Raw genomic sequence first — 24,394 nt, forward strand, 5'->3', positions numbered from 1 at the left:
TGTAACTCGGATACCTTAACAACATCAGAATAGTTTATCTTTTTCAAAAAATTCCCTTTTGATCTAAACAAATGCGTATAGACGTATTTCTGCATGTGCGTGCATCTGTGTATGTGAGTGACAGCCAACTAGCTCATATGGTCATGACCAAGCTATATTTCAGAAGAGAAAAGAAACACATTTATCACACTTTTCCTAAAACGAAAAGCTACAATTTCAAGTTCAGTATTGAATATCTTGTCCTTCCCTCCCCACCCCACCCCACCCCCTGCTATTTCTGGGTTTTCCCCCCTTCCAACTTACTTTAGCACCATAACACATTTTAAACATTACAATCCCTCTTCAGATACTACACAAAAATTGTCCCATAAAAATAGTGCTTTTTGCCAAAAAAAGTTATATATATTATATATATAAATCAACTAAATCCGTGGCAAATGTGCAATGCAGACGCCTCCTCTATTTAAAGTGAACATCAGTTCACTTCCTCTTTTTTATTTTCCCCCCTTTCCTTTACCTTTTTCTCACACTTCATCCGTGATTTTAAAAAGGTGCAAGTCGATTTGGAATCTTGTAATTAAGCACATACACACACAAATAAATTCAGATGGGTCTTCTTGGAATTTCTTCTCAGTTACTTTTTTTGTTTGTTTTTAAGTAAAGGTGCAAACAACAACAAAAAATTGCTCTTTACAAAAACAAGAAAAACACCAAACAAAAAAGTGGGGTGGGAATGAGAAAAAATTTAACCCCTCCAAATAAATGTTGCCCCATTTTTTTTCACTTTCTTGTCAAGAAAGACATGGAATGGACTCTTCTGTTTTTCAATTTCGTATTCTTTTTTCTTGCTCTTTCTTTTGCATTCTGCTGCTGGCACGTGGGATATCATGCCCTGCCCAATATTAAAACAGTTCAAGTGCCAAACGGTCCCTTTTAAGTATGGGCTTGAAAATACTGGGTAGATAGGGGAACAAAACAAAACAGAAGTTTAAAAAAAAACACTTTAATGCTTAAAGGACAATGCCACAGAAATTATGTTGTTGCTGACAATGCTGTAATCCCATTCTCACTATGTCAGTTGTTTGGTTCTCTTTAAAATGGTGTTACAGTGCCCCCTTTTTATTGCTTCTGGGTGGAAAGGCAATATCCCTCTTGCTTCGCAGCCAAGAGGGCTAAGGGCTAGGGAAGTTAGGCCTCAAAAGTCCCCCCCAGGAGATTTAAAAAAAAAAAAATATAGAATCCATTTCACAGTTCATTTCCGGTTCCCTGATGTTTCTGAGGAAACTTGCACTACCAGGGGCTTCTGGCTGGGCAGGGAGATGAGGGGACGATGCACCTTGGTTTCATCAGATGCTTGCAACCCTTCGGCTTGCCACCGGTACCTGCGAGCGCGGAGGATGCTGGGAACTCCCTGTTGTAGGCGCTGTGAGCTCTTTTTCTGCCACACATCGTATTTGGAGTACTTGGCATGCGAGGGTTTTTGAAAGCTATCCTGAAAGAAGTGAAAGGGGGTGGGGTGGTAAAGGAAAAACAAAATGAGGGTCACTCTGAATAGACCATTGGCTGAAAACCCCATGACACCGTGGGCTGTTGTTGCCCCAGTGAAACCCAGCTAGGCAGACCTGCCCAATCTGAGGCTCTGAAAGCAAAAAGTCTGCATTAGGAGGGAAAGGGTGACATCTCACTCCTGGCTTTGAGATATTTAACAGCTCTTGTGCATTGGTGGGTATGAAGTTACCTGTGATGGGCACTCTCTCATTGCTTTTCTTCTCTTCCCTGACAGTGTGTTACTGCTTTTGGAGAAAGGGGGATTCATTTAAAGGATTTGCTGTACTAGCAGAAGTATTTATGAAGCCACTAAAGGCAATTATGGATGGCAATTCATTTTCTTCTAGATTTGCTTTCACTCGAGGGCTCTGCTCAGATGCAAAACCTAGTTTTTAGTTAGATATTTAGATATCTCTGCAATCCAATTTAGCCCAAATGTATTCATCTTCCTGACTGTATGTGGGGCCGATGTATTTGTCCACTAGGAAATGCTAGCAACTTTGTTCCCACAGCCCAGATGGTCCTTCTGCAAATATCAAGCAGGATGAGCGTTTTTTAAATGTTAATTTTTTCCCCACAAAAAATAGGCAGGTGTCTCTAAAATGAAGAATTTAGCCCTTGGTTCCATCTCCCTCAGACATTGCCAGTTATTGCTGCTGTTGAGAGAAAGCATAGCACAGTGGATGGGATACTGGTTTGGTTCTATTGCTGACTTTTCTGTAACCTCAGACTAGTCACTTCAGTGCTCTGGGCCTCAGTTTCCCCAATGAGGATGACACTTATCCTCTTTTATAAAGTGCTTTGAGATCTATATAAACTTTAAGTATTACTATTATTAACAGCAAGATTTTTTCTTTAGCTAAATGAGGATAGGAAAGACTAAATGAGACAGGAGGAAGCAAGTGGCCTCAATTTGTTTCTTGGTGTGATGGTTTTACTGAACCATAAAGGAGAATCAATCATCTCCCTAATCTTGCAATTTGCATTTACAGGGTCCAATTTGGAATTTTAATGAACATCCACAATTTCAAATGGAGTTATTTGGAGCTGAGGGTGCTCAGTCCCTCGGGCAAAATCAGGCCCTTGGTGCCTTGCATCAGCAGATCAGTGCTAGAGGTGAGTTAGTTCAATAAGGCTATGTCTTCACTAGCCGCCGGACCGGTGGGTAGTGATCGATCTATCGGGGATCGATTTATCGCGTCTTGTCTAGATGCGATAAATTGACCCCCAAATCGACGGCTGTACTCCACCTCGGCAGGAGGAGTAAACGGAGTCGACGGGGGAGCCGCTGCGGTTGACTTCCTGCCGTGAGGACAGCCAGGTAAGTCGAACTAAGATACTTCGACTTCAGCTACGCAAATAGCGTAGCTGAAGTTGCATATCTTAGTTCGAACCACACCCCCAGTGTAGCCGAGGCCTTAGAACACACGAGCCAGCAAGAGAACTCTGGAGTCATATGCCCAGTCCCCCGCTTTCTCCACCAGATTACAATGCTTTCCTGTTGCTCCAGTAGCCAGTACTACTTTTCGTGACTGAGCTACTTCCACTTTGTAGCGGCCAGCACAAGTTGTCTGGATGATCTGGTGGTCCTTTCTGTTCTTATTAAACTCATTTGAGTCCTCCCTTGCCTTTCAGTTTTAATCTTTATTTACCCTACTCTCTTTATTTACTTCATCTAGTCATCTGATCTCTCACTTTATTATATGTTTGTTTTGGACAGGTTATTTTACATTATTTCCCCACTGAAGATATTCACTCTATGTTCCATGAAGGTCTCTAGGTACTGTTGTTACTGCAGAAGCAGCAGATCTTAGAGATAAGAACTTTCCTCTCCCAGTGGGATTTTTTTTTTTTTTTTTAAAGAGTGGCTGATTTCTAGATACAATCTTCACTTACCTTGCTTAGTGCTGGCAGGACCACAAGAGAAGAGGACGAGAGGTCCCGCTCAGACTTAACAGACTTTGCGCAGTATGTTTCCAAAAGAGCAAGGTCGCAGCTCCGAAAACAGCACTCCTCCACTATACCACGGTTGAATCTTCTGTTATTTCGTCCCACTGGTCTACCTGAAATGGCAGACCTACCAGTTAGGTACCAGTGGTTTTGAATTAGATTGTCCTCTCTTCTTCCTAGGTCTGCACGGAACCTAGCACATTTTAGGTACTACTGCAATGTAAACAGCGCACAATTTTTGTACCAGTGTAGATATTTCAGTTAGGGGTGTCATTTTTTACTGATGTAGTTATACGTACAACTCCTAGCATGGACACAGTTAGACTGGTATGAAAGTGCCTTATAACAGTAGATCTCATTCCCCTTCCGTATTGGAACAGCAATTTAGGGATAAAGCCCCTTTAGACCCATATAACATTAGTACATTTTTCATCAGGGTTACACAGAACATTCTTCAGACTAACCTACCAACTCTGCAGAGACGTACACTCTCTCATGTTGCTGAAGTACAGTAAATATGTACTATGAAAGGAAGTCCCCGGAGACCTACCAGTAGTTTAATTGCTTTTAAAACAAAACCAAAAAACACAACCGCTGTCCTATTTCATCGGACATCCCCATTTTCTGCCTTCTCCACACAGCCACATTTTAAGGTCACCAGAACAAGTAAGGCACCATAGTGAATCTGAGCTGCTATAGGGGACTTTGCTGACTCATAACATCTTTTTAAATGATTCCAGAAGCTGGGCTAGATCTATTTTCTTTTTTTTCTTTTCTGAAAACATTTCAGGCACGACCTTTAATCAGCGAGCCGTGAAGGTTAGAAGGATGGTTTTCTTCCTAGAAAAGTTCAGTGAAGGGAAAAAGACAAGCATTGTTGGGAGTTTATTTCTCTCATTAAAATGTTGGTGGCATGTGAACTCCCCGCATTTGGATTGTATTTAAAGGCACAGCCTTCTCCCCCGGCCCCATGCTTCGGACTGTGGCTCCCCATTTAATTCTAATTTCCAACCCCAGCCCTACCCTGATTGGGGTCAGCAGCAGTGGCCAGTTCCCTGTGACTGGCTGCAAGTTGCTGGAAATAAAAGGGTGCATTTTAGTGCCTTGTTATCTCTAGGGAAAGACCCCATGACTGCTGTGGGTGTGTCCATATGAGCTGCCTGGCCCATTGGTGAGTCTGTGCATGTATTCCAGTTTGTAATACCCACTAATCAGCAGGTAAACAGTAAAGACAGCTGGGAGGGAGAGAGGCAGATGCCTCACTTACAGATACAGTGGATGTACTCTTCTCTGTGTGTGTTTAACTCCCATCAATGTCTATGGCGGGAGTGGCCAAACCACGGCTCGTGAGCCACATGCAGCTCGTTTACAGTTAAAATGCGGCTCATGGAGGAACTCATCCCCCCTCCCATTCTTCATCTACCAGACTCGGGGGCGGGCACAGGAGAAGCTCAGGGCTTCTATTCTGTGGTGGGGCTAGCGGGGAGGGGGTCTCTCAGGCAGGGCTTCCGCCCCACAGGGCATACCTGCGGAGGCTGAGGGCTTCAGCAGGAGTGGAGCTGGAGCCCCAAGCCCCGACAGGTGCTTCCTGTGAGGCTGAAGCCCCGAGACCCAGTAGCGTAGCTGGGGGGGGAGCGGGGCAACGGCCACTCCCCCACCGAGCACAAGTGGCACCTTTTACATTTTTTGGTGCCTTTTTAAGTTTTACTCGCCCAGTGGTGCTCTGGGTCTTCAGCAGCAGGTCAGCCGGGTGGCGCCTTTTTTATCTCCGCTCCCCCTGTTTTCCCCACCTGGCTACGCCATTGCTGAGACCCCCTTCCCCACAGCACAGAAGACCCTAGCCCCACCACCCCATCGCAGGGCTGAAGCCCCAAAGCCCCAGCAAGCACGCCCGGCCCTCGATTATCGTATGTGGCTCAGAAGATCAGTAAGTTTGGCCACCCCTGGTCGATGGGAAATGCAGGCCTATGCAGAGAGGGAGGGAATACCTGTCTGAGTTCATACTAAGAAGGGACCCACAGCTGTCCAATCATTTATCTGCATAACTGATTGTCATAAATATAAAGGGAAGGGTAAACATCTTTAAGATCCCTCCTGGCCAGAGGAAAAACCCTTTCACCTTAAAGGGTTAAGAAGCTAGGATAACCTCGCTGGCACCTGACCAAAATGACCAATGAGGAGATAAGGTACTTTGAAAGTTGGAGCGGGGCTGGGGAGAGAAACAAAGGGTTCTCTCTGTCTGTGTGATGCTTTTGCCGGGAACACAAAAGGAATGGAGTCTTAGAACTTAGTAAGTAATCTAGCTAGATATGCGTTAGATTCTGTTTTGTTTAAATGGCTGATAAAATAAGCTGTGCTAAATGGAATGTATATTCCTGGTTTTGTGTCTTTTTGTAACTTAAGGTTTTGCCTAGAGGGATTCTCTATGTTTTGAATCTGATTACCCTGTAAGGCATTTACCATCCTGATTTTACAGAGGTGATTCTTTTACTTTTTTTCTTCAATTAAAAATCTTCTTTTAAGAACCTGATTGCTTTTTCATTGTTCTTAATATCCAAGGGTTTGGGTCTGTGTTCACCTACGCAAATTGGTGAGGATTTTTATCAAGCCTTCCCCAGGAAAGGGGGTGTAGGGTTGGGGAGGATTTTGGGGGGGAAAGACGTTTCCAAGCAGTCTCTTTCCCGGTTATATATTTGTTAGACGCTTGGTGGTGGCAGCAATAAAGTCCAAGGGCAAAAGGTAAAATAGTTTGTACCTTGGGGAAGTTTTAACCTAAGCTGGTAAAAATAAGCTTAGGGGGTTTTCATACAGGTCCCTAGAGTTCAGAGTGGGGAAGGAACCTTGACACTGATCATACTCAGATGCAGGAGAGCTAACAAGACAAATGTCCCCTTTTCTATTACAGACACGGGACCTGTTCCTATAAGCAACTGAAATCTAGTAGAATCTAAGTATTGCACTGTCCCTGCTGGCTGAAAAACTAGTAACAGCTCGAATATTTAGCATATTTATGATTCCAGGAAAAGGAGAGGGAGTGTAAAGTGAAAATCAAGAAAAAGCAGTGACCCTTTTTGATAGTACTCCATTCACATTCACACTAGTGGAAGGTTGTGTCAGCATTTCTGTCCTAAGGTGCTGAAGTGCATAGGTCTGGGGAAGGGATTATGTTTTAAAGACTTAACATTTCTTTCAAAGAGAGAAGTTAGCTATCAGTTAGGTGCTTTACCTAAGTGACTAGGAGCCTAAATTCCATTAACTTTCACTGTAACTTAGAAGCCTAAGGGTGGGATTCAAAAAGGTATTTGGGCACCTAACTCCTACTGATTTCAATGAGGACTTGGTACCTAAATCTCTTGGCAGATTCCAGCCTAAGTCACTTTTGAAAATGGGACTTAGGCACTTTTGACAATTTTAACCAATATCTACTGCACACAGTTATGTGTGGGATTCTCAGAAATACACCTCATTGGCCTAACTCTGCTCCCATTGAAGTCAATGCAGTACCAAACACTCTTGAAATTCCCACCTTTAGTTTGGCAGGTGAGTAGTCCAATATGGCCTTGTGTTTTTGCTTTTGCTAGTTCCACCTTCCATTCTTCAATCCTTTTCCCCAAACTCAACATTCCTTTCCCACCAAAAAGGAAACAAACAAAAACACTTGAAAACCCTGAGAAGTTGCTGTGTAACCGTCTGCCTGCTGTTTTCCTTGCTCACTTTGCTGCCAACTATTTTCCTATGATAGGACACATTTCCAATTACATAATTGTATGATGGCCGGGGATTTGAATCTCACCAGAAGCCAATACAACCTTTCATGAAAGATTTAGTGCTTTTAAAAACAAACAAACAAGGATATTCAGTACCAGAAACTACTTCTAGATAATGACCCAAAGGCAACAGAAGCCAGGAAATGTCTAGTAAAGGGTGATAACACTGCTGGACTAGGTTGGGGTGAGTGTTAGTTCCCTAATGTGATTTATTCATGGACTGAAGGGTGAATTTCCTGGCTTTTGGCCCATTTGTGGCCTCTTGCCTTAATGTCACTGAAACATGGAAGGAGGTTAGGTTGCTGTATTACCGCACTACTATAGGGAATCTATTCTTTGGCAGAGGTGATGGAAGAGGGATCAGCAGCCATTCACTCCCAGATTAGTGCAAGAGTTAAATGTTTACCTTTCCCCTTGTGTTCTCTATTTAACTAATGACTGTATTTTCACAAGGAGACCTGCTTCCTTTCCTGCTCCATAAATCAATCATTCCGTTAAAGCCCTATGCTTACTGAGCATGCTCCTCTGAAATCAACCCCCCGTACTGCTGATATGTACCAGGTTACCCAGAATCCCTAGCACTTTTATTATCACTTAAAAACAGGACCCTTCCTCGATCAGCCCACACCCGAGTTGGGAAGCCCCTCGGGGAAGGGGGTTGGTTTGAAGTAGGATACAGAAAGAGCAGAGTTAGCAGTAACATTAGCGCATGTGAACGCTGCTGGGGCAGTGCAAGTGCATTTCATAGCAAAGTATTATGCATCGTCTCTGGCCAGTGTTTTCAGAGGTGATGAGCACCTGCATCTCCCTGTGACTTCAGTGTGGGCTATGGAGCATCTGTGGGAAAATCAGGCCAGTGCTACTTAGATACCTAATTTTCTGCACCCATGTTTTTGAATACTTTTGGCCCTTGTGACTGCAGCAAGAAGAAGCGATTGCGCTCAGTCACCTAGCGACTGGGCTTCCGGGTGACCGCAGGCAAATCACGTCCCCTTGCCGTGCCTCAGTTTCCCCACCTGTAAAATGAAGCTAAAATTGCCCTCCTTTGTAAAGCACCTTGAGAGCTACTGATGAAAAGCGAGCTAGGTAATATTATTATAGTTATGTAGGTTCTACTATCACTTTAATACTTACACCGCAGAGCAAATATCTGCAGCGTAACTGCAGGCCTCAGCTTTGTCATGCATGTAAGTAGCAAACAGGATTTTTGATAGCACTTCTTCCCTCTCCCTTAGTATGATGTGAAACAAGTGCTACTGCGGGAGGCCCATGGGTGTATGCACATGCATATCCTAGGTGACCTAGCAAGGAGCTGGAGGAAGAAGATCCAGTCCTGCTCACGTCACCTACATTCAGATCTTCCAAATCAAAGTGAGTGTGGCAGGCGTGGCTGGGCAGACGTCAGGTGGCCACCTTTCTGCTTTTCATAGGATTGCCACATAGCAACAAGTGACACTGGGTCATGCTGCCGGTCTGGGAGCCTATTGCTGGAGAGCCGGTATCTGGAGAAAGCAGACTGACCAGAATATTACCTAATGTTCGGAGCTTGTTTTTAGAGCTCACAGAGGAGGAGAGGTGCTGGCTGATCTGTTCCTTTAATTCAAACAGCCCCAGGACGCCAGCCACAAAGTGTGGACAGGTTTGCTAGACTGGTCATCCCTGAATTTCTCTGGCTCCCCCCGCCATCAGCTTCTCAATCTAAACTGCTACTAGCAGTGACATTTGAGCGCACGTACGGGGATGTATGCATGAGGGAGACTGCGTGGGAGACAGACACCTGTCAGGGATGCTCTAGAGAATACTTAGTCCTGCCGTGAGTGCAGGGGACTGGACCAGATGACTCTCGAGGTCCCTTCCAGTTCTACGATTCTATGTGCATAGCGGTATGTGTGTGGGGTGGGGTGGGACGCACCACATGCATGTCTGTGAACGGGGTGGGGAAAACGCATGTACTTGTTCATGGCTGCGTAGGGAGGAAGCAGCGTGTACGCGCTGCGTGTTTGTGTGCCACACACAGGAGAAATTTTAGGATTCTCCGGTCTCCCCGGTTTCTCCAATCAGTCAAGCACCAAGCCAAATGGAATGAGGCTTTGGGTGTAAACAATCCCCTCTCCCCTGTCAGAGGAATGTAGAGACTAACAAGAAAGCCTTTGTCAGATGGCTGGGCAGCCACAGCCATTGTCTCAGTCCGCCCCCTCTCCCCCCCCGCCTGCCCCTCCCCCCCACCCAGCAGCAACTCCCTCCCCCCGCCCCTTCTTTTTCCGAGTGTTATTGTGAGGAATGGCAGAGAGAAAGAATGTGCCCTGTCAGCATAAGTGGCTGTTGGAAAGAGCTAAATTCTTATCAGCTGTTGGAAAGGAGGAAACAGGAGCTGTTGTTTACAGAGAAGTCAGACACCCCCCCTTTCCCCCCTCCTCCACTGCCCCTATTCCAACAACTCCAGATCCAGGTCTTCCTTTCTATCCATCCCTCTCCCTGGTTCTGTTTTATTTTTTTGCTCATAGCAGGAGTCCCTTGCTCATGCTGAGGCCCTAACCCTGGTGTCAGACTCTTGGCCCTGCACCCCTCATTCTAATGCCTCTGAGCCTAAATCACCATCATCCTGCTCATAGTGCAGTCACCCACACTGGTGCAAAAAGCTTCCTGGTCAGAACGATAGCCTTCAATGCTGCCTTTGCATCACTGCGTTGGACTGTAGAAGGGTCTGGGTAGCAGCAAGTCGGAGCCTTTCTCAGAAACATTCACACAGAGTTTGGTGTTTTGACATCCAACTCATTTTAGAGAGCTGGTTTTCTGCCACTCTCTCCTCTCATCAGCCTCAGAGGAAAATCTTCACAAGTGCCTTGCTCAAATACAAACAGTCCAAAAGTCCTGCAAGATCACTTAACCTCTAGGACCAGATCCTCAGCTGGTATAAATTGGCAAAAGTTCCACTGATCTACACCAGCGGAGGACCTGGCTACAAAGGGAGAGGTTTATACTACGTTGTGAGAGGGTCATAGGAGTTTTCATTGCAAAATGTTTTCAGCGTGTCTCTCCCCAAATTTCCTCCTGAAATGATTTGATGGAGGGAAAAAAAATCACATATTTGGTACCAGCTGAAGGAGGATGTGCATTCTTCGCATGTCTCAGAACTGTTGTTTCCCCACTTTTCTCCGCTACCGCAAAACACCTTTGCATCCTCTTTCACTAAATACAGAAATGGAGAGGAGCTGAAGCAGAATCCCAGATCAAAATATTCCTTCAACCCTTATCGCCTGGGGGGTGCACAAGATCTAGATTTAAATATTACGGTTTTAGCTCATTTCCATGCAGAATAGAGAGAAACAACATCTCCACTGGCCCACCCCCTTAAACCAGTGGTTTTCAACCTTTTTTCATTTGCGGACCCCTAGAAAATTTTAAATGGAGGTGCAGGCCCCTTGGAAATTTTAGACATAGTTGGCAGAGTCCTCAGACCACAGGTTGAAAACCACTGGCTTAAACCAAAGAAAAACCCCCACACCCTTTAGATATAAGGCCTGGAATTAGGCGTGCGCCCAGAAGAACTGTTGCCTTTGGACTATTCCTGAAGGTCTCATTCATGTGTGAATTCCATTTAAACATCAGTGGGCTTTCTCACAGAGTTTTCTTCAGGAGTAAGGGCTACAGGATTGGGACCCTGGGGAGCAGCAAGTACATACTCTCCATTTCCGTTTATCGCTGTTGGGCGACGGTAGCATCTGGGCCCTGTTGTACTGGGTTGCTACACAGACAATGCCAATCCCTGTCCCACAGAGCTTACAAGAGAAACCATACCAGACAAAGCAAAAAAGTATTTTCAAAAGTTCAAAACTTTTTTATGGTTTCTATAAAAAGAGATGATTTCTTTCATCTATCCCGTCCCCTCAGTTGCCAGTACCAGCACTGACTCAGAGTGTCATCCTTGTGTACTAACAACCCAGCAGAAATGGTCCTCTGGTAATTAACTAGGCACCGCCATTAAAGTTAGTTTCAACACCGACAATCTCCATGATTGTTTGTATTTCTTTTAGAGCTGCGGTTCTTGGGAGTCATGATTAATATTTATTATTTGTAATGCGATGGTAGCTAGGAGCCCCCAGGCATGGACCAAGACCCATTTTGCTAGGCGCTGTGCAAATACACAACAAAGAGATGGACCCTGCCCCAAAGACCTTGCAATCTAAGTAATCTCCCCTTTCATGTCATTCATATATTTCTTGATCTTGTGCAGAAGAGCTTGAAAATGTGAGTCCTAAAGACTCCGAATCCAGAGGGCATATAAAAAAGAACCCAATGCATATTTTTAAGATAATCTCATTATTTATGAACACCTGAGGCTGGCAATTGTGATTCTCCCAAGTGAATTTAATTTTTAGTCCCCTACACTGTGTACTTCCGGTGTACTTCCCTGCTTCACCAGATAAATACATTGGCCCAGCTCTCCATTGCTTTGCACCTTGTATTGTCAATGACACCGGTCTAAAGTGGGTATAAAGTGTTGCCATTCTGATCTGATGGGATCTTGCATCCACCAGGCACTGGTGCAAATGGCAACACCACAGTGCAGAGCAATGGAGAATCAAGCCCAGGATGTTCGAGAGGTGCTCAGACACTACAGCAACCAGGGCTAATGGAGGCACCTAAATGCAACAGTGCTATGCCTCCCAGCGATGCCTGCCTAGTGCTTTAGTTTTAATTGACTTTTTAAAATTATTTCCTTTCATACTGATGTATAGCAGTGGGTTCCTATGAAAATCCCAGTGCTGGAAGAGAAGCGATGCATGAAATAAGTCAAAACATTTTAATGTTTAGACCTTTCTCTGATGGATGCAGGAGGAGTTCAGCAATGTGTGTGGGGCCAGATTATCCAACAGGTTCAGCTCCCCTGTATGCATGCAAATGCTGTGCTTAATTTGTGCCAGGGCTTGCCAGAGCTCAGCCCCAGCACCTCTAGGCTTGGCAGTTTGTAGCCCCGGCGCTACTGGGCTTGCCGCATCAGTTATGGAAGTAAAAAAAAAAAATTGCTTGAACCCCGGCACCTAATTGCTTGAGCCCCGGCACCTCTTTCACTACAAATTAAGCACTGTTTAAATGGCATGCTGAGCAGCCAGCGTTCTCAATGAGAGCTGCCCGGTGCTAAGCAGTTATGAAAAATCTGGCCCCAGTTTTGAAAAGTAAAGCCAGAATTTTCCGAATACTCAGTTCAGCACAATGAGCAGGAGATAAACTAAAGAGAAAGTTCCTTAGATCATTAGGGTACATTCTAATTCAGATACCACGGAGGGCTTTTTCAGAGCTAATAAGCATGTTTCTATGCTATGCTCCTCTGTGCCCAGTGTCTCAGTATAGTGACATGTTCCCATGACTTGCAAGGTGTAATTTGATTTACATTGCAGGTCCTATGAAGCACCCCTTGTTAGGTGGTAAAGGATTAACATGGGCTTGGGCTGGTTTTATTTCCTCTCCCTGGGCACAGGGACCCTTCAGAAAAATCGAGAGAAGAAAAGAGTATTTGCCACTTGGCATGAAGCTGCTTATCTGCCTTCAAAAGTGTTTTTATTTTGGACTGGAAGAAAGGGTTACTTGAGGTGAAAGGAGGTCCGGATGTCAGCAAAACAAAAGCCCCATTCCCTTTCCTCCCCAGAGAGGGGGAGGGGAGAAAGACGCCCAAAAGGAGAGAGACAGACACTCAACTATATATAGACAGAGAGGAAGAGGTGTTAGACCCAGACAGAGCTATCCTCTTCACAATTGGCTAGTACAGCAAGTCTCTGGTCCTATAGTCTCAGCAGAATTTTGGCATGTGGTCTGTTGACAGAAGGAAACGTGGAAGGCAGAAGATGAGAACAGAAAGAGTAGCTAGAACTGCAAACTCTTGCAGCTAAGCTAACCAACAGAAAGGAAGTGCTCCAAACCAGCTTCCAGAACTGTAGCCCCTGGAGCACTTGCTAGTGGTCAGCAGAAAAGTAGCTGGTGACAGTTTATGATCAGCTGCTCAATCACACCAGTACAGCTAAAAATTCTTAGTAGCATTCTTAATATTACACTGCTGTGCCACTGGGATGGCCAATCGAGGGACAGTGCACCACACTGTGTCCAGTTCTGGGTATTGTGTCCAGTTCTGGGCACCACATTTCAGGAAAGATGTGGACAAATTGGAGAAAGTCCAGAGAACAGCAACAAAAAATGATTAAAGGTCTAGAAAACATGACCTATGAGGGAAGTTTGAAAAAATTGGGTTTGTTTAGTCTGGAAAAGAAAAGACTAAGAGGGGACATGATAATTTTCAAGTACATAAAAGGTGGTTACAAGGAGGAGGGAGAAGAATTGTTCTTCTTAACGTCTTGAGGATAGGACAAGAAGCAATGGGCTTAAATTGCAAAAAGAGAGGTTTAGGTTGGACATTAGGAAAAACTACCTGTCAGGGTGGTTAAACACTGGAATAAATTGCCTAGGGAGGTTGTGGAATCTCAATCAGTGGAGATTTTTAAGAGCAGGTTAGAACAAACACCTTTCAGGGATGGTCTCTAGAGAATACTTAGCCCTGCCTTGAGTGCAGGGGACTGGAGTAGACGACCTCTCGAGGTCCCTTCCAGTTCTATGACACTATGATTCTATACCACCATGAATTGTAGGTGATGGGTCCAGGAGACAATCTCAATGTGGTTTGCACTATGCAAGTTTTGGAACCTCCTTCTGCTCCTGTGAGATGAGGCAAAACAACAGAACTGATGCGACATCAGTTGTGCTGAATCAAACCTCAAAGTTCAGACCAAAACACTTTGGGGGTGGAAATTCAAAGCTGAGATTTGGGTTCTTTTCTAAATGTAGCCATTCCCCTTCCCCCTGAAAACTGAGATCTAGATATCAATAAATCCTATACAGTTGGTTACCAATTGAGATTGAGAATTGCCACTAATTAGCCTAAGTCAGATGGGTGGTAAGGGAGGGGAGAATTTATAACAGGGACTGCATTTGCTATCTACCTTTACCTCTCCTGGCCATCTTCCTACAAATTATACTTGTCTTTCAGTGTTACTCCTGTAATTAGATTAAAGCAGTTCAGTCAGCAAGCGAATAGCAAGATGGAATTATTCTTTAACTGGGGGAGGGAGAAATAGTGTCCTTGGATTGAAATGCCTCAACAAGACTCTTGCGACAAATTCAGGGTGCAGCTCTACTGAAACCAGTGGAGCTGCATCCTCACTGCAGAAATGAATTTGCCCAACGTAAGGGATGAAGTGTGACCCTGTCTACATGAGGAAAATGGCCTGGTGCTAACCACAGTATGTTCATCCTTCCTCTCCTTTCCCTCCTATACCTCACAATTGTTGAATCTTTTAGCTGCTAGTATAAACGGGACAAAACAATGTGATATTGTGACGGAAAGCGTGATGTGATTGGGTCTCTACCATATTTCCAGGAACGCCGCCGAAGACATTTTTGCCCTGTATGCCGGCAGCTAACCAATTTTTTTTTGACACCAGTGATAGAGCAACAGGTTGGGAAAGGACTGTTAACTACTATTTTCAGCAGTGGGTCATTATCCATGCTTGGGGCCTTTGAAATTCACTGGGAGTGGCTTGAAACAGACAAATGCAGACAACCAGAGCTGCACAGATAAAAAAGGAAAAATGAGCATTTCCTCTGAAATCAATTTATGTTATTATTGGCAGCTTTTGTCCGTAAGCCGCAGGTAAAACTGTAAGCAGAATGCCTAATTGGATGTGTGTGTCTGGGTGTATGTACAAGCTTTCACACGTGCAGGGCACAGACTGAGCATGCAGTAATAAGAAAATGGCTTGGGAAAATCGTTATGGCAATTGCATTCTTGCACCGGTGTGATCAACTTCCCAGCAATCTCCCTGCTCCACCTCAGATATGGGAGTTTTCCGCCCAGCGAATACTCCTAGCATAATGGGCAGCTTCCTTTTGACACTTCTGGCACAGCCACATGCATGAAAAATAAGGGCTTCCGCCGGTATGGTAGAATCTTCATCACACTTGGGGCCCGATTCCCCTGTCTCGCTCCTTGGGTAGTCGCTTATATCAGTGCAAAATGGGAGTAAGGTGACATAAAAGAGGGCATAGATTCTCTACTCCCTTGCACGTGTCTTATCACAACTGCTAGTGTATTTCCGATAGCCTTCACTTTGTGGGTAGTGCATTGAGCCAGGGTAAGTTATGTTAGATCTAATGCTGGGCACATGGGGGTGTTGATACCAGACTATGGCACCTTCGGTCAGAGAGATCTTTAGAACGAGCTCTGTCTCCCTGGAAATGAACTGAATCCTAGTAGTGTGAGCTGCCCATCAGGGACGTGGGACCAGTGCTCTTAGAAGTCACCTGTTCATCCATAGGGATGAAGAAGCATGTGTGATTGCGTCTGCGCTAATGTGTCTTTGGAGGAGAACATTTCCTGCTCCATGCCCCTCCGGCTTCCCTGATGCCCAAGTAGCCAGTCAATTCAACACAAAAAAAAAATGCCAGAGCTACTTACTGAAGTAGAAGCCCCTGTCCCCACAGACAAACTGCAGTGTGTCTACTAGTTCCCCACCACAGAGCGTTTCAGCAGTGCCATATGCCGACGTGGAGTCCACCGTGTATGCCAGGAAGGTGAGCGCAAGCAGCAGTATCCGCCTAGAAGCACACATCCTCTGCACCTGAGAGACACAAATTCAAAATGTTAACTATGGTGCTGAACCCCACTTGAGTGTTCTCTAGGCACCAAGCACAACATGCATGTGTGTATGCATAGGAGGGCTTGTGACTGTTTGTGTAAGGAGAAGCACGTGCTCTTTAGCTTATTTGTGAAGCATTCGGACTCTTCTGACAGTGGTTAAAAACATGCAATTGCCAGACAACATTCATCTTGCCACTTGCATACAGCTGGCTCCCACAAAGTAACACCTCCTCTCAGTCACCCAGAGAAGATTCTGCCTCTGAGAGAAGTTCCCAGTTTTGTCACGGCCAAGGACGCACGGTTGCCTTAGTTGCTGCCATCAGATGTATCTTCTCCTTTTTGCTCAGTCAATCTCAGGGGCCAAGCTTTGAATACAATCTTTGGGAGACTAAAGGTGGGGTTACAAAGAGATCCCTTAGAACTGTCATTCTCTTCCTTATGGAAACACAACATTATTCTTTCAGACACCAAAAGTTAGGGCTAAGGCATCATAGGTAGGGCTGTTTTCTATAGCAATAATTTAAACTGTGATTCTGTGGGACTGTTATGTACTATCATTTCTCTATTCAACTCCAGCCATGAACCTCAGTACGGACGTGCTTCATCCCCTTCTATTCCAGTCCCAGGCCTCTGAGCACTGACCGCCAAATGTGTGTCTGGGAAGAGGGAGTGGGGAAGTTGGTTGTGGTGGTGGTGGTCATGCAGGCCAATAGTCTAGGATTAAACCACCAACTTATCTTACTTTATTTGTGGCCTAAATCAAGATTTGAACCCAGATCTCCAGAAGGTTTAAAGGCCAATGCCTAATGCCCTCCATCACAAAATCTGTACCTCCGATTCCCCTCCCTAGCATGCTAGGGCCTGATTTTGATTCCTCTTGGGTGTGTATGTAACTCTGTGAAGTGTTATCACACACCCTTGGATGGCCTCAGGCGAGCCCCTTTACCTCAGTGTCCCACTTTCAGCCTCTTTAAAATGGAGCTAATACCACCTCTCAGGAGCGAAGAGGCTAAAATCATGCATGACTGGAGACAGGGATACCTCAGTGATGAGCCCCTCCAGAGAAAACCCTGAAATAAAGCAGCATAGTGAATGTGGCTGCTGAAATCCAGTCAGAACTGCAGGGGGAGAGAATGGCAAGATGGCAAGTAGAATAAGGCAATTTTGAGGTCCACAGTTAGTGAGAGAAAAAATGCTGTATTATCTATGTACTTATGTGGCTCTCATCACCACAGCATCTGAACAACTCTTAATTATTAATGGATTTTATCCAACTTCATGGTTTGATCCCTGTTTTACAGATGGGGAAGAGAGGCATAGGGTAGATAAAGGAGGAGACTTGCCCAGGGTCACAGAGGAAGTCTGTGACTGAGCCAAGAATTGAATTCAAGTCTCCTTTCCAACCCAATAGCCTATCCACAAAGCCATCCTTCCTACCAACTTTCATAGTAGAGTACAGCTCAACCCACCAGTGATAGAAATAATCTGACTTTACCATGGTTACTAGTCCCTTTAGATCATGAAAAATAAAAGGCCACATGGGCCTAGCATGGCGGGGAAATATGAAGGGGAGCCAAGGACTCCTCCAGTAAGTGTCATCTTTTTTCTGTTACAATTTTAATGTTTGATTTCTTTTTAGAGATGGACCTGAACCAGAGCCTCTGCTCAGAACACCCCTGACCTAGTTCTGTAATTCAGGCCTCATATCCATGCCCAACACATGATTTCACTAGCTTGTATGAAGACATGTTATGAAGAAGTAGCAAAGAGAAAGATGCACATCATATCCTCACTTGCAGGTCCAAACAGGGGGCATAAACTGACACGATCTGCCACTGTCCCTTGTAGTCCTGGTTTGTGTTCCCACAAGCCAGTACACTGGGTACTTGTTAGTCTTCCTAACCTGGCAACACTCCTAAAATCCTCCTATTGGAAGATGCTGCAGTTCAGGCCAGATATACAGGCTGGCATGTAAAATTAAAAAGGTTGTAGAGGAGTTTTTAAACTAAGGGCTGGGGGACAACTGACAGGTGTGGAGCAGCACAACATTCAGACAGACATCTCTTAAGGGAGGATTTATTAAAGGGGATACTCTATATCCTAGTAAGGAGGAGAGGATAGAAGTTGATAAAGTACAGGTAGGAACTGAAGAGAAACAGTCAATCATAGGAAGGCAGACAACTAAATATTGACAAATTTTATAAGTACTTGTATACAAATGCAAGAAGTCTAAATACTAAGACAGGGTGAGCTTGAGTGCCTGGTATTAAATGAGGATATTGATAACAGGCATCACAGAAACGTGGTGGAACAATAATCAATACAACAGAGTAATACCAGGGTACAAAATATATAGGACTGACCCAGTACATTGCACTGTTGGGGGAGTGGCACTATATGTAAGTAAGCATGGAGTTGAATATAGTAAAAATCTTAAATGAATCAAACTGTACCACAGAATCTCTCTGGATAGAAATTCCATGCTTGAGTAATAAGTGTATAGCAATAAGAATATACTGCCAACCACCTGACCATGATGGTGACAGTAATTGTGAATGGTCAGGGAGATTAGAGAGGCTACAAAAACAGAAAACCCAATAATAACGGGGGGATTTCTACTATCCCCATATTGACTGGGAACATGTCACCTCAGGCGCGATCCAGAGATAAAATTTCTAGACACTATTAATGACTGCTTCTTGGAGCAGCTAGTCCTGGACCTTACAAGGCAAGGCAATTCTTGGTTTAACCCTAAATAGTACATAGGATCTGGTCTAAGAGGTGAATACAATTGAATTGCTTGGTAATAGCACATAATTTAATTAAAGTTAACTTCCTTGTAAAGGGGAAATACCAAAGAAACCCGCCACAGTAGCATTTAACTTCAAAATAGGGGAACTACACAGAAATGAGAAGGCCAGTTAAACAGAAATTAAAAGGAACAATCACAAGAATGAAATAGTTGCAAGCTGCATGGATTTAAACCCCCACCCACCCACACCTCCATAATAGAGGCTCCAACTATATGTATGCCACAAATATATTTTAAAAAGTAAGCGGACCAAAAAATTTCCACCATGGCTAAACAGAGTAAAAGAGGCTTTTAAAAATTAGAAGTCAAATCTTACTGAGAAAAACAGAAAAGTGCATAAGCTCTAGCAAGTCTTCACATAACACAAGTACCAGGGGCCACCCAATGTAATTAATAGGCAGCAGGTTTAAAACAAATATAAGGAAGTCCTTCTTCATACAACACACAGTCAACCTGTGGAACTCCTTGCCAGGGGGTTTTGTGAAGGCCAAAAGTATGACTGGGTTCAGTAAAGAATTAGATAAGTTCAGGGAGGATAGGTCCATCAATGGCTAATAGTGAGGGTCAGGGATGCAACCCCCTGCTCTGGGTGTCCCTAAACCTCTGCCTGCCAGAAGCTAGGATTGGACATCAAAGGATAGATCACTCAATAATTGCCCTGTTCTGTTCATTTCCTCTGAAGCATCTGGGGCTGGTCATTGTCAGAGACAGGATACTGAGCTAGATGGACCATTGGTCTAATCTAGTATGGCTGTTCTTATGTTCTGATGACATTTAGAGTCTGACCCTGCATTACTGAGCTCAGTGGGGACTTCAATGGGATCAAGCTCTTAGTCACTTACTGAGGTTTTGGCTTGCACTGCACCTCCATTGAGAAACACGAGGAATATCACTGAGCCATGATTTCATTTTCATACACCCTTCCAAGCTAGAGTGTTTCCTATGAAAAGGCTTTAACCTGATTTAATGGCCTGGGCTGGGAGTCGTGACCAATGCTCCCTGGCATTACCTCGGTACTTCCTGTGCACTTCAGTCATATTCCAGATGTAGCAACTTCATGGTTGTGATCTCTAATTAGCACAATTATCCCATTTTTATGAGGCTTCTGATTGCTTAATGTCCCCTGGGGCTTAAGCTAAGCTTGTAGCTCATCACTAGGGTAGCAGGTGGTATATAGGCAGTGTCATTGCACAAGCAGCTGATATAGGGCTTAAGGACAACCAAATCGTCCCCCACTTCCAATTAACCTCCTGCTCACATGAGCACCATGGTTAACCAAGAAACTTGTCATCAGTTCCCCCTTCCCACCCCCATCCCTATCCCACCACAGTCAGTTCCTCAGAAGGGGATTGCTTAATTTTATGTTTGACCAATCTGGGCAAAAAAACAACCCTCTGCAGAAGGACTAAGATATCGGGCTTTGTCTGTCTCTGAATCTTGAAAGAACCCTGATAAAATCCTCTCCCAGACCACAAGCCTGTATACTTTTATCTGCAACATTAGCTAGGGTCACACTTTAAGAACATCTATCAGGCAAGCAAGTGACCCCCCTGCTGCGAGTCAGCACTGTGGGTCTGCTCTGAAAGCTGCCATGCACAGAGAGCTGCCTGTTTCACAACCCAGAAATAAGTCATGTCCAAAACACAAGGGGTAGCTGCTCTGGAACAAAGGTCACTTCCTCTGATCCATCCCTCTCCAAGCAAGCTAGTATCCAGCTATATATTTCCATCCCCATCCTAACCACACAAGGGAACTGATGGGATATTCTGAAGGGAGTAGTGCTAGACCCATCGGTTCCTCTCTGGTACCTCTAGTCTAAACTCATTAGAAGTCCCCTGCCCTGGCAGTGACACCCTCCACCCCAGAGAGGTGTCTTGACAGAGAACAGGGAAGACAGCTCCTTTTCTACCCACCTGTGTGCACTAGCAGAGAAAATAGAGCAGCAAGTAGCCACAGACCCCAGTGGACTAAACACCTTAGGCCAAATGCTTCCATGGAGTTACGCCAGTGATGCATTAGGCCCCAAGTGACCTGTATTCGGCTCTTCCCCTCCTTCCCAGAGCCTTCACCTTAACCAAAGAAGCAGCTGTGGCCTAGTCCCAAGCAGAGCTACCCACAAATGGTTTTTCCCTTAGTCTCCCCATCCCTACCATGTACCAGGAGAGAATAAACACATACCGGGAGGGAGAGTTTTTGTCAGCAGTGTAACCTGATACACTCCAGTTCTGTGGAAAAAACTTCAGTTCCTTTGGAAAATGCCAGCACCTCCAGGCTTAAATTACCATTTAAGCTGGGCCCCCAGCCCTTCTCCCCATACAGAGTAAACGCGTGCCATCAGTTTACTCTCCACCCTAAAAATGACCCACTGACTTAGGTACAGAGCCCCTTTTAAATGCCCTGTATTAAAGGCTCTGAGGACAGAGATGGTACTGATGCTGTAATCTAACCCAATACCGATATGGTCATGTGTGATCCAATGAACTGCCTAGTCTATAACCCCTCCTCTTACTCTGAATGCTGGTTCTTTCCAGACAGACAGGTCTCAGGGTGATTTTTACCTTGCGTGTATTTTTTTCCCCTCCCTTCCACAGAACAATGTAATGAGAAACCAGACAGGGAAGCAAGCAAGCAAAAAGCATATTTACTACCTAGTGCTGCACTTTCTCCTGGTTAAAGTAGCTGCAATCCCACACAGTCCCATAGACCTTTATTTATCCATTTGCCATGTTTATTCTCTGGAATACCCAGCAGGCTTGACTGCATGACAAGTTCTGTATGGGCCTTCTGACCTCTGTGACATTGTCACTTGCAGAGAGTGCCTGGAGGACATTCAATCTGCTCTCTTTCCTCTCCAGTTACATCTCACCCCAATCTGGAAGGGGAGAGGTGTTTCGAGGTCACTTCCACAAGTGTACAAAGCCTATTTTTTTCTGGTTACAAAATCACTTTGCAGGAGGAAGCCTCCTAAATTCCAGTTGGGATACGCTGCCTGTTGTTGTCAGAGAGATCTAGGTTCAGTTCCTAGCTCTGCCACAACCTTGCTGCATGACCTTGGGCGAGTCTCTTAATCTGCCCTTGCCTTAGTTCCCCACTGGGGAAATAGGGATGATACTGCCTTTCTTCCACCCTTTGGCTATCTTATCTATTTTGACAGTACGCTTTTCAGGGCTGGGACAGTCTCTTACTGTGTGTATAGGATCTAGCACAATGAGGTCTTAGGCACTAATATAATACAAATAGATTAGGGCTGAAAATGGCTGGCAATATTCAACTTACTCAGGAAGTTTTTCTGGCTAAGATGTAAGGTGCACAGCACCATGGCGGGTGGGGGGGTCTTCACTAGGAAAAAAAAAATCAACCCGTTGCACTCTTGTGAAATCAGGTTGGCTCAGCTGTGTGTATAATGCTGTTTCTTCTTGCCTGCACGGACATGAAGTCAAACAGTCCTTAGCAGGGTTAAATTATCCAATAACGTCATTATAATATGATTTTTTCTACACACAGACAAGTAAAACTCCACCAGGTTTAGAAAGCTTGTTGGGCCACAAGCATGTTTTATATGAGTTTAAATATGGTTATTTTTTTGTTGCGTAGTGTCCCTAGAGTGGCTAGTTTTACTGTAACATTTGTCTTTGGCTCCTCGTTCTCTCCTCAGCTCATTGTAATTTCTCTGCTCATTCAGCGACACCGGCTCCTGCACAATGTTTCCACACTGTTCAGCAGAGGAGCTGTTCCTCTAGTGTGAATCAGTGCCCCAAATGAAATTGCCGGTGAGGGGGAGAGAGAGAGAGAGAGAGAGAGAGAGAGAGACTGAATATCCCTCTCCCCTCCAGAGAAAGTCGTCCCTCTAAGTCAGGGTCTACCGGAGAAGCAGAGTGGGGAGAAGCCCCTGTACTAAAAAAAAAAAAAACAAACAAACACAAAAGCTGCCTCTTCCAGGCCCACTGCAAGTGGGAGGATGCAAGTTATTTCTCTCAGTTACCCAGGCTGATTGGTCCCTCACCGGTCAAGTAAATCAAACTTAGGATTCCCTTAGATGACAAAAGGCTTCTACCATCTGCTTCCCCAGCACTGCTAGTGAACAAGTGAGGAGCTGAAACAAGACAAGAGCATGAATCCTATTCACCTGCAGCATACCATCTGCCCCACACTGACTCAGGTACAGGGTGACCAAATAGCAAGTGTGAAAAATCAGCACAGTGGTGGGGGGTAATAGACACCTATATAAGAAAAAGCCCCAAATATAGGGACTGTCCCTATAAAATCAGGACATCTGGTTACCCTACTCAGGTGTGTCTATTTACCCTCCACCACATTTCAGAGTGGCTATCTAAAAAGGCTTGTCTGTTTCAGGGATTTTTGCACTGATATAAGCTACACTCATGCAAAGCCCCAGCACAGATGCATTTGCACTGGGGCAAAGTGGGGCTGAAACTGGGGCAAGTTTATATAGTAATCTCTTCAGAGAAAGAGGCTGTTTTCACAATGGCTTGCACAGTGGGGCCCTGATCCCTAATTTGGGGCCTCTAAGTGCCACTAAAGTTGTCCCGGTGAAGCTTGTCCATACAGGGTTTTCATCTCTATTATAGCTACATTGGTACAGCTATACCAGTACAAAAAATAATAATAATTAGGGCTGTCAATTAATCGCAGTTAACTCAAGTGATTAACTCAAAACAAATTACCTTGATTAAAAAAGTTATTTGTGATTAATCACAGTTTTAATTTCACTGTTAAACAATTTCAATTTATTATAAATATTTTTGAATGTTTTTCTACATTTTTAAATATATTGATTTCAATTACTACACAATGTGAAGTGCATAGTGCTTACTGTTATTATTTTGATTGCGAATATTTTCACTGTAATAAAGATAAAGAAATAGTATTTTTCAATTCACCTCGTACAAGTACTGTAGTGCGATCTCCTTATCGTGAAAGTGCAATAAACAAATGTATATTTGTTACATAACTGCATTCAAAAATAAAACAAGGTAAAACTTTAGCGCCTACAAGTCCACTCAGTCCTACTTCTTGTTCAGTCAATTGCTAAGACAAGTTTGTTTATATCTACAGGGTCCTACCTGTAATTCCCCACCCTGTAATGCACTTTCATGATAAAGAGATCGCACTACAGTACTTGCATGAGGCGAACTGAAAAATACTATTTCTTTGGTTTATCTTTTTTACAGTGCAAATATCTGTAATCAGAAATAATAACAAAGTAAGCACTGTGTCCTTTGTGTTGTGTAGTAATTGAAACCAATGTATTTGAAAATATAGAAAACATCCAAAACTATTTAAATAAATGGTATTCTATTATTGTTTAACAGTGCAATTAAACCTATGACTAATTGCAATTGTTTTAATCATTTGACAACCCTAATAATAATTAGACAAGCCCTGAGCTGTACTCCGATATGCTGAAATAGCAGTCACACCTGTGCTGTGGTATGCCAGCAATAGGTGAGTGTCCACGGGAGGTTATGCAGAATACCTGCACTCTGCTGTGTCGTGAGCTGAAGCTTGTGGAAGAGCCTCCCTTATTGCTGTTCTAGATTTTTTTTTAGCTACGTACAGCACAGTCCGCTGGGTACGTCAGCTCCACTCAAGTGCTGGAGAATAAGAGGC

At 44.3% G+C, this 24,394-nt stretch overlaps 1 protein-coding gene across 1 annotated transcript in view; it reads right to left on the reverse strand.

Annotated features, from left to right (window-relative positions):
• Positions 1–987: 987 nt before the first annotated feature.
• IGF2 (insulin like growth factor 2) overlaps positions 988–24,394 on the reverse strand; it is a 28,646-nt gene continuing 5,239 nt past the window's right edge. The window contains exons 2-4 of the mRNA XM_084631086.1: positions 15,769–15,931; positions 3,445–3,611; positions 988–1,492 (exon numbers count right to left, since the gene is read on the reverse strand). Of these exons, the coding sequence (XP_084487212.1) occupies positions 1,253–1,492; positions 3,445–3,611; positions 15,769–15,931 (570 nt within the window). The 3' untranslated portion in view covers positions 988–1,252. The remainder of the gene's footprint in view (positions 1,493–3,444; positions 3,612–15,768; positions 15,932–24,394) is intronic.

The sequence above is a fragment of the Lepidochelys olivacea genome, assembly GCF_965140295.1.
Source record: "Lepidochelys olivacea isolate rLepOli2 genome assembly, chromosome: 6".
NCBI lineage: Eukaryota > Metazoa > Chordata > Testudines > Cheloniidae > Lepidochelys > Lepidochelys olivacea.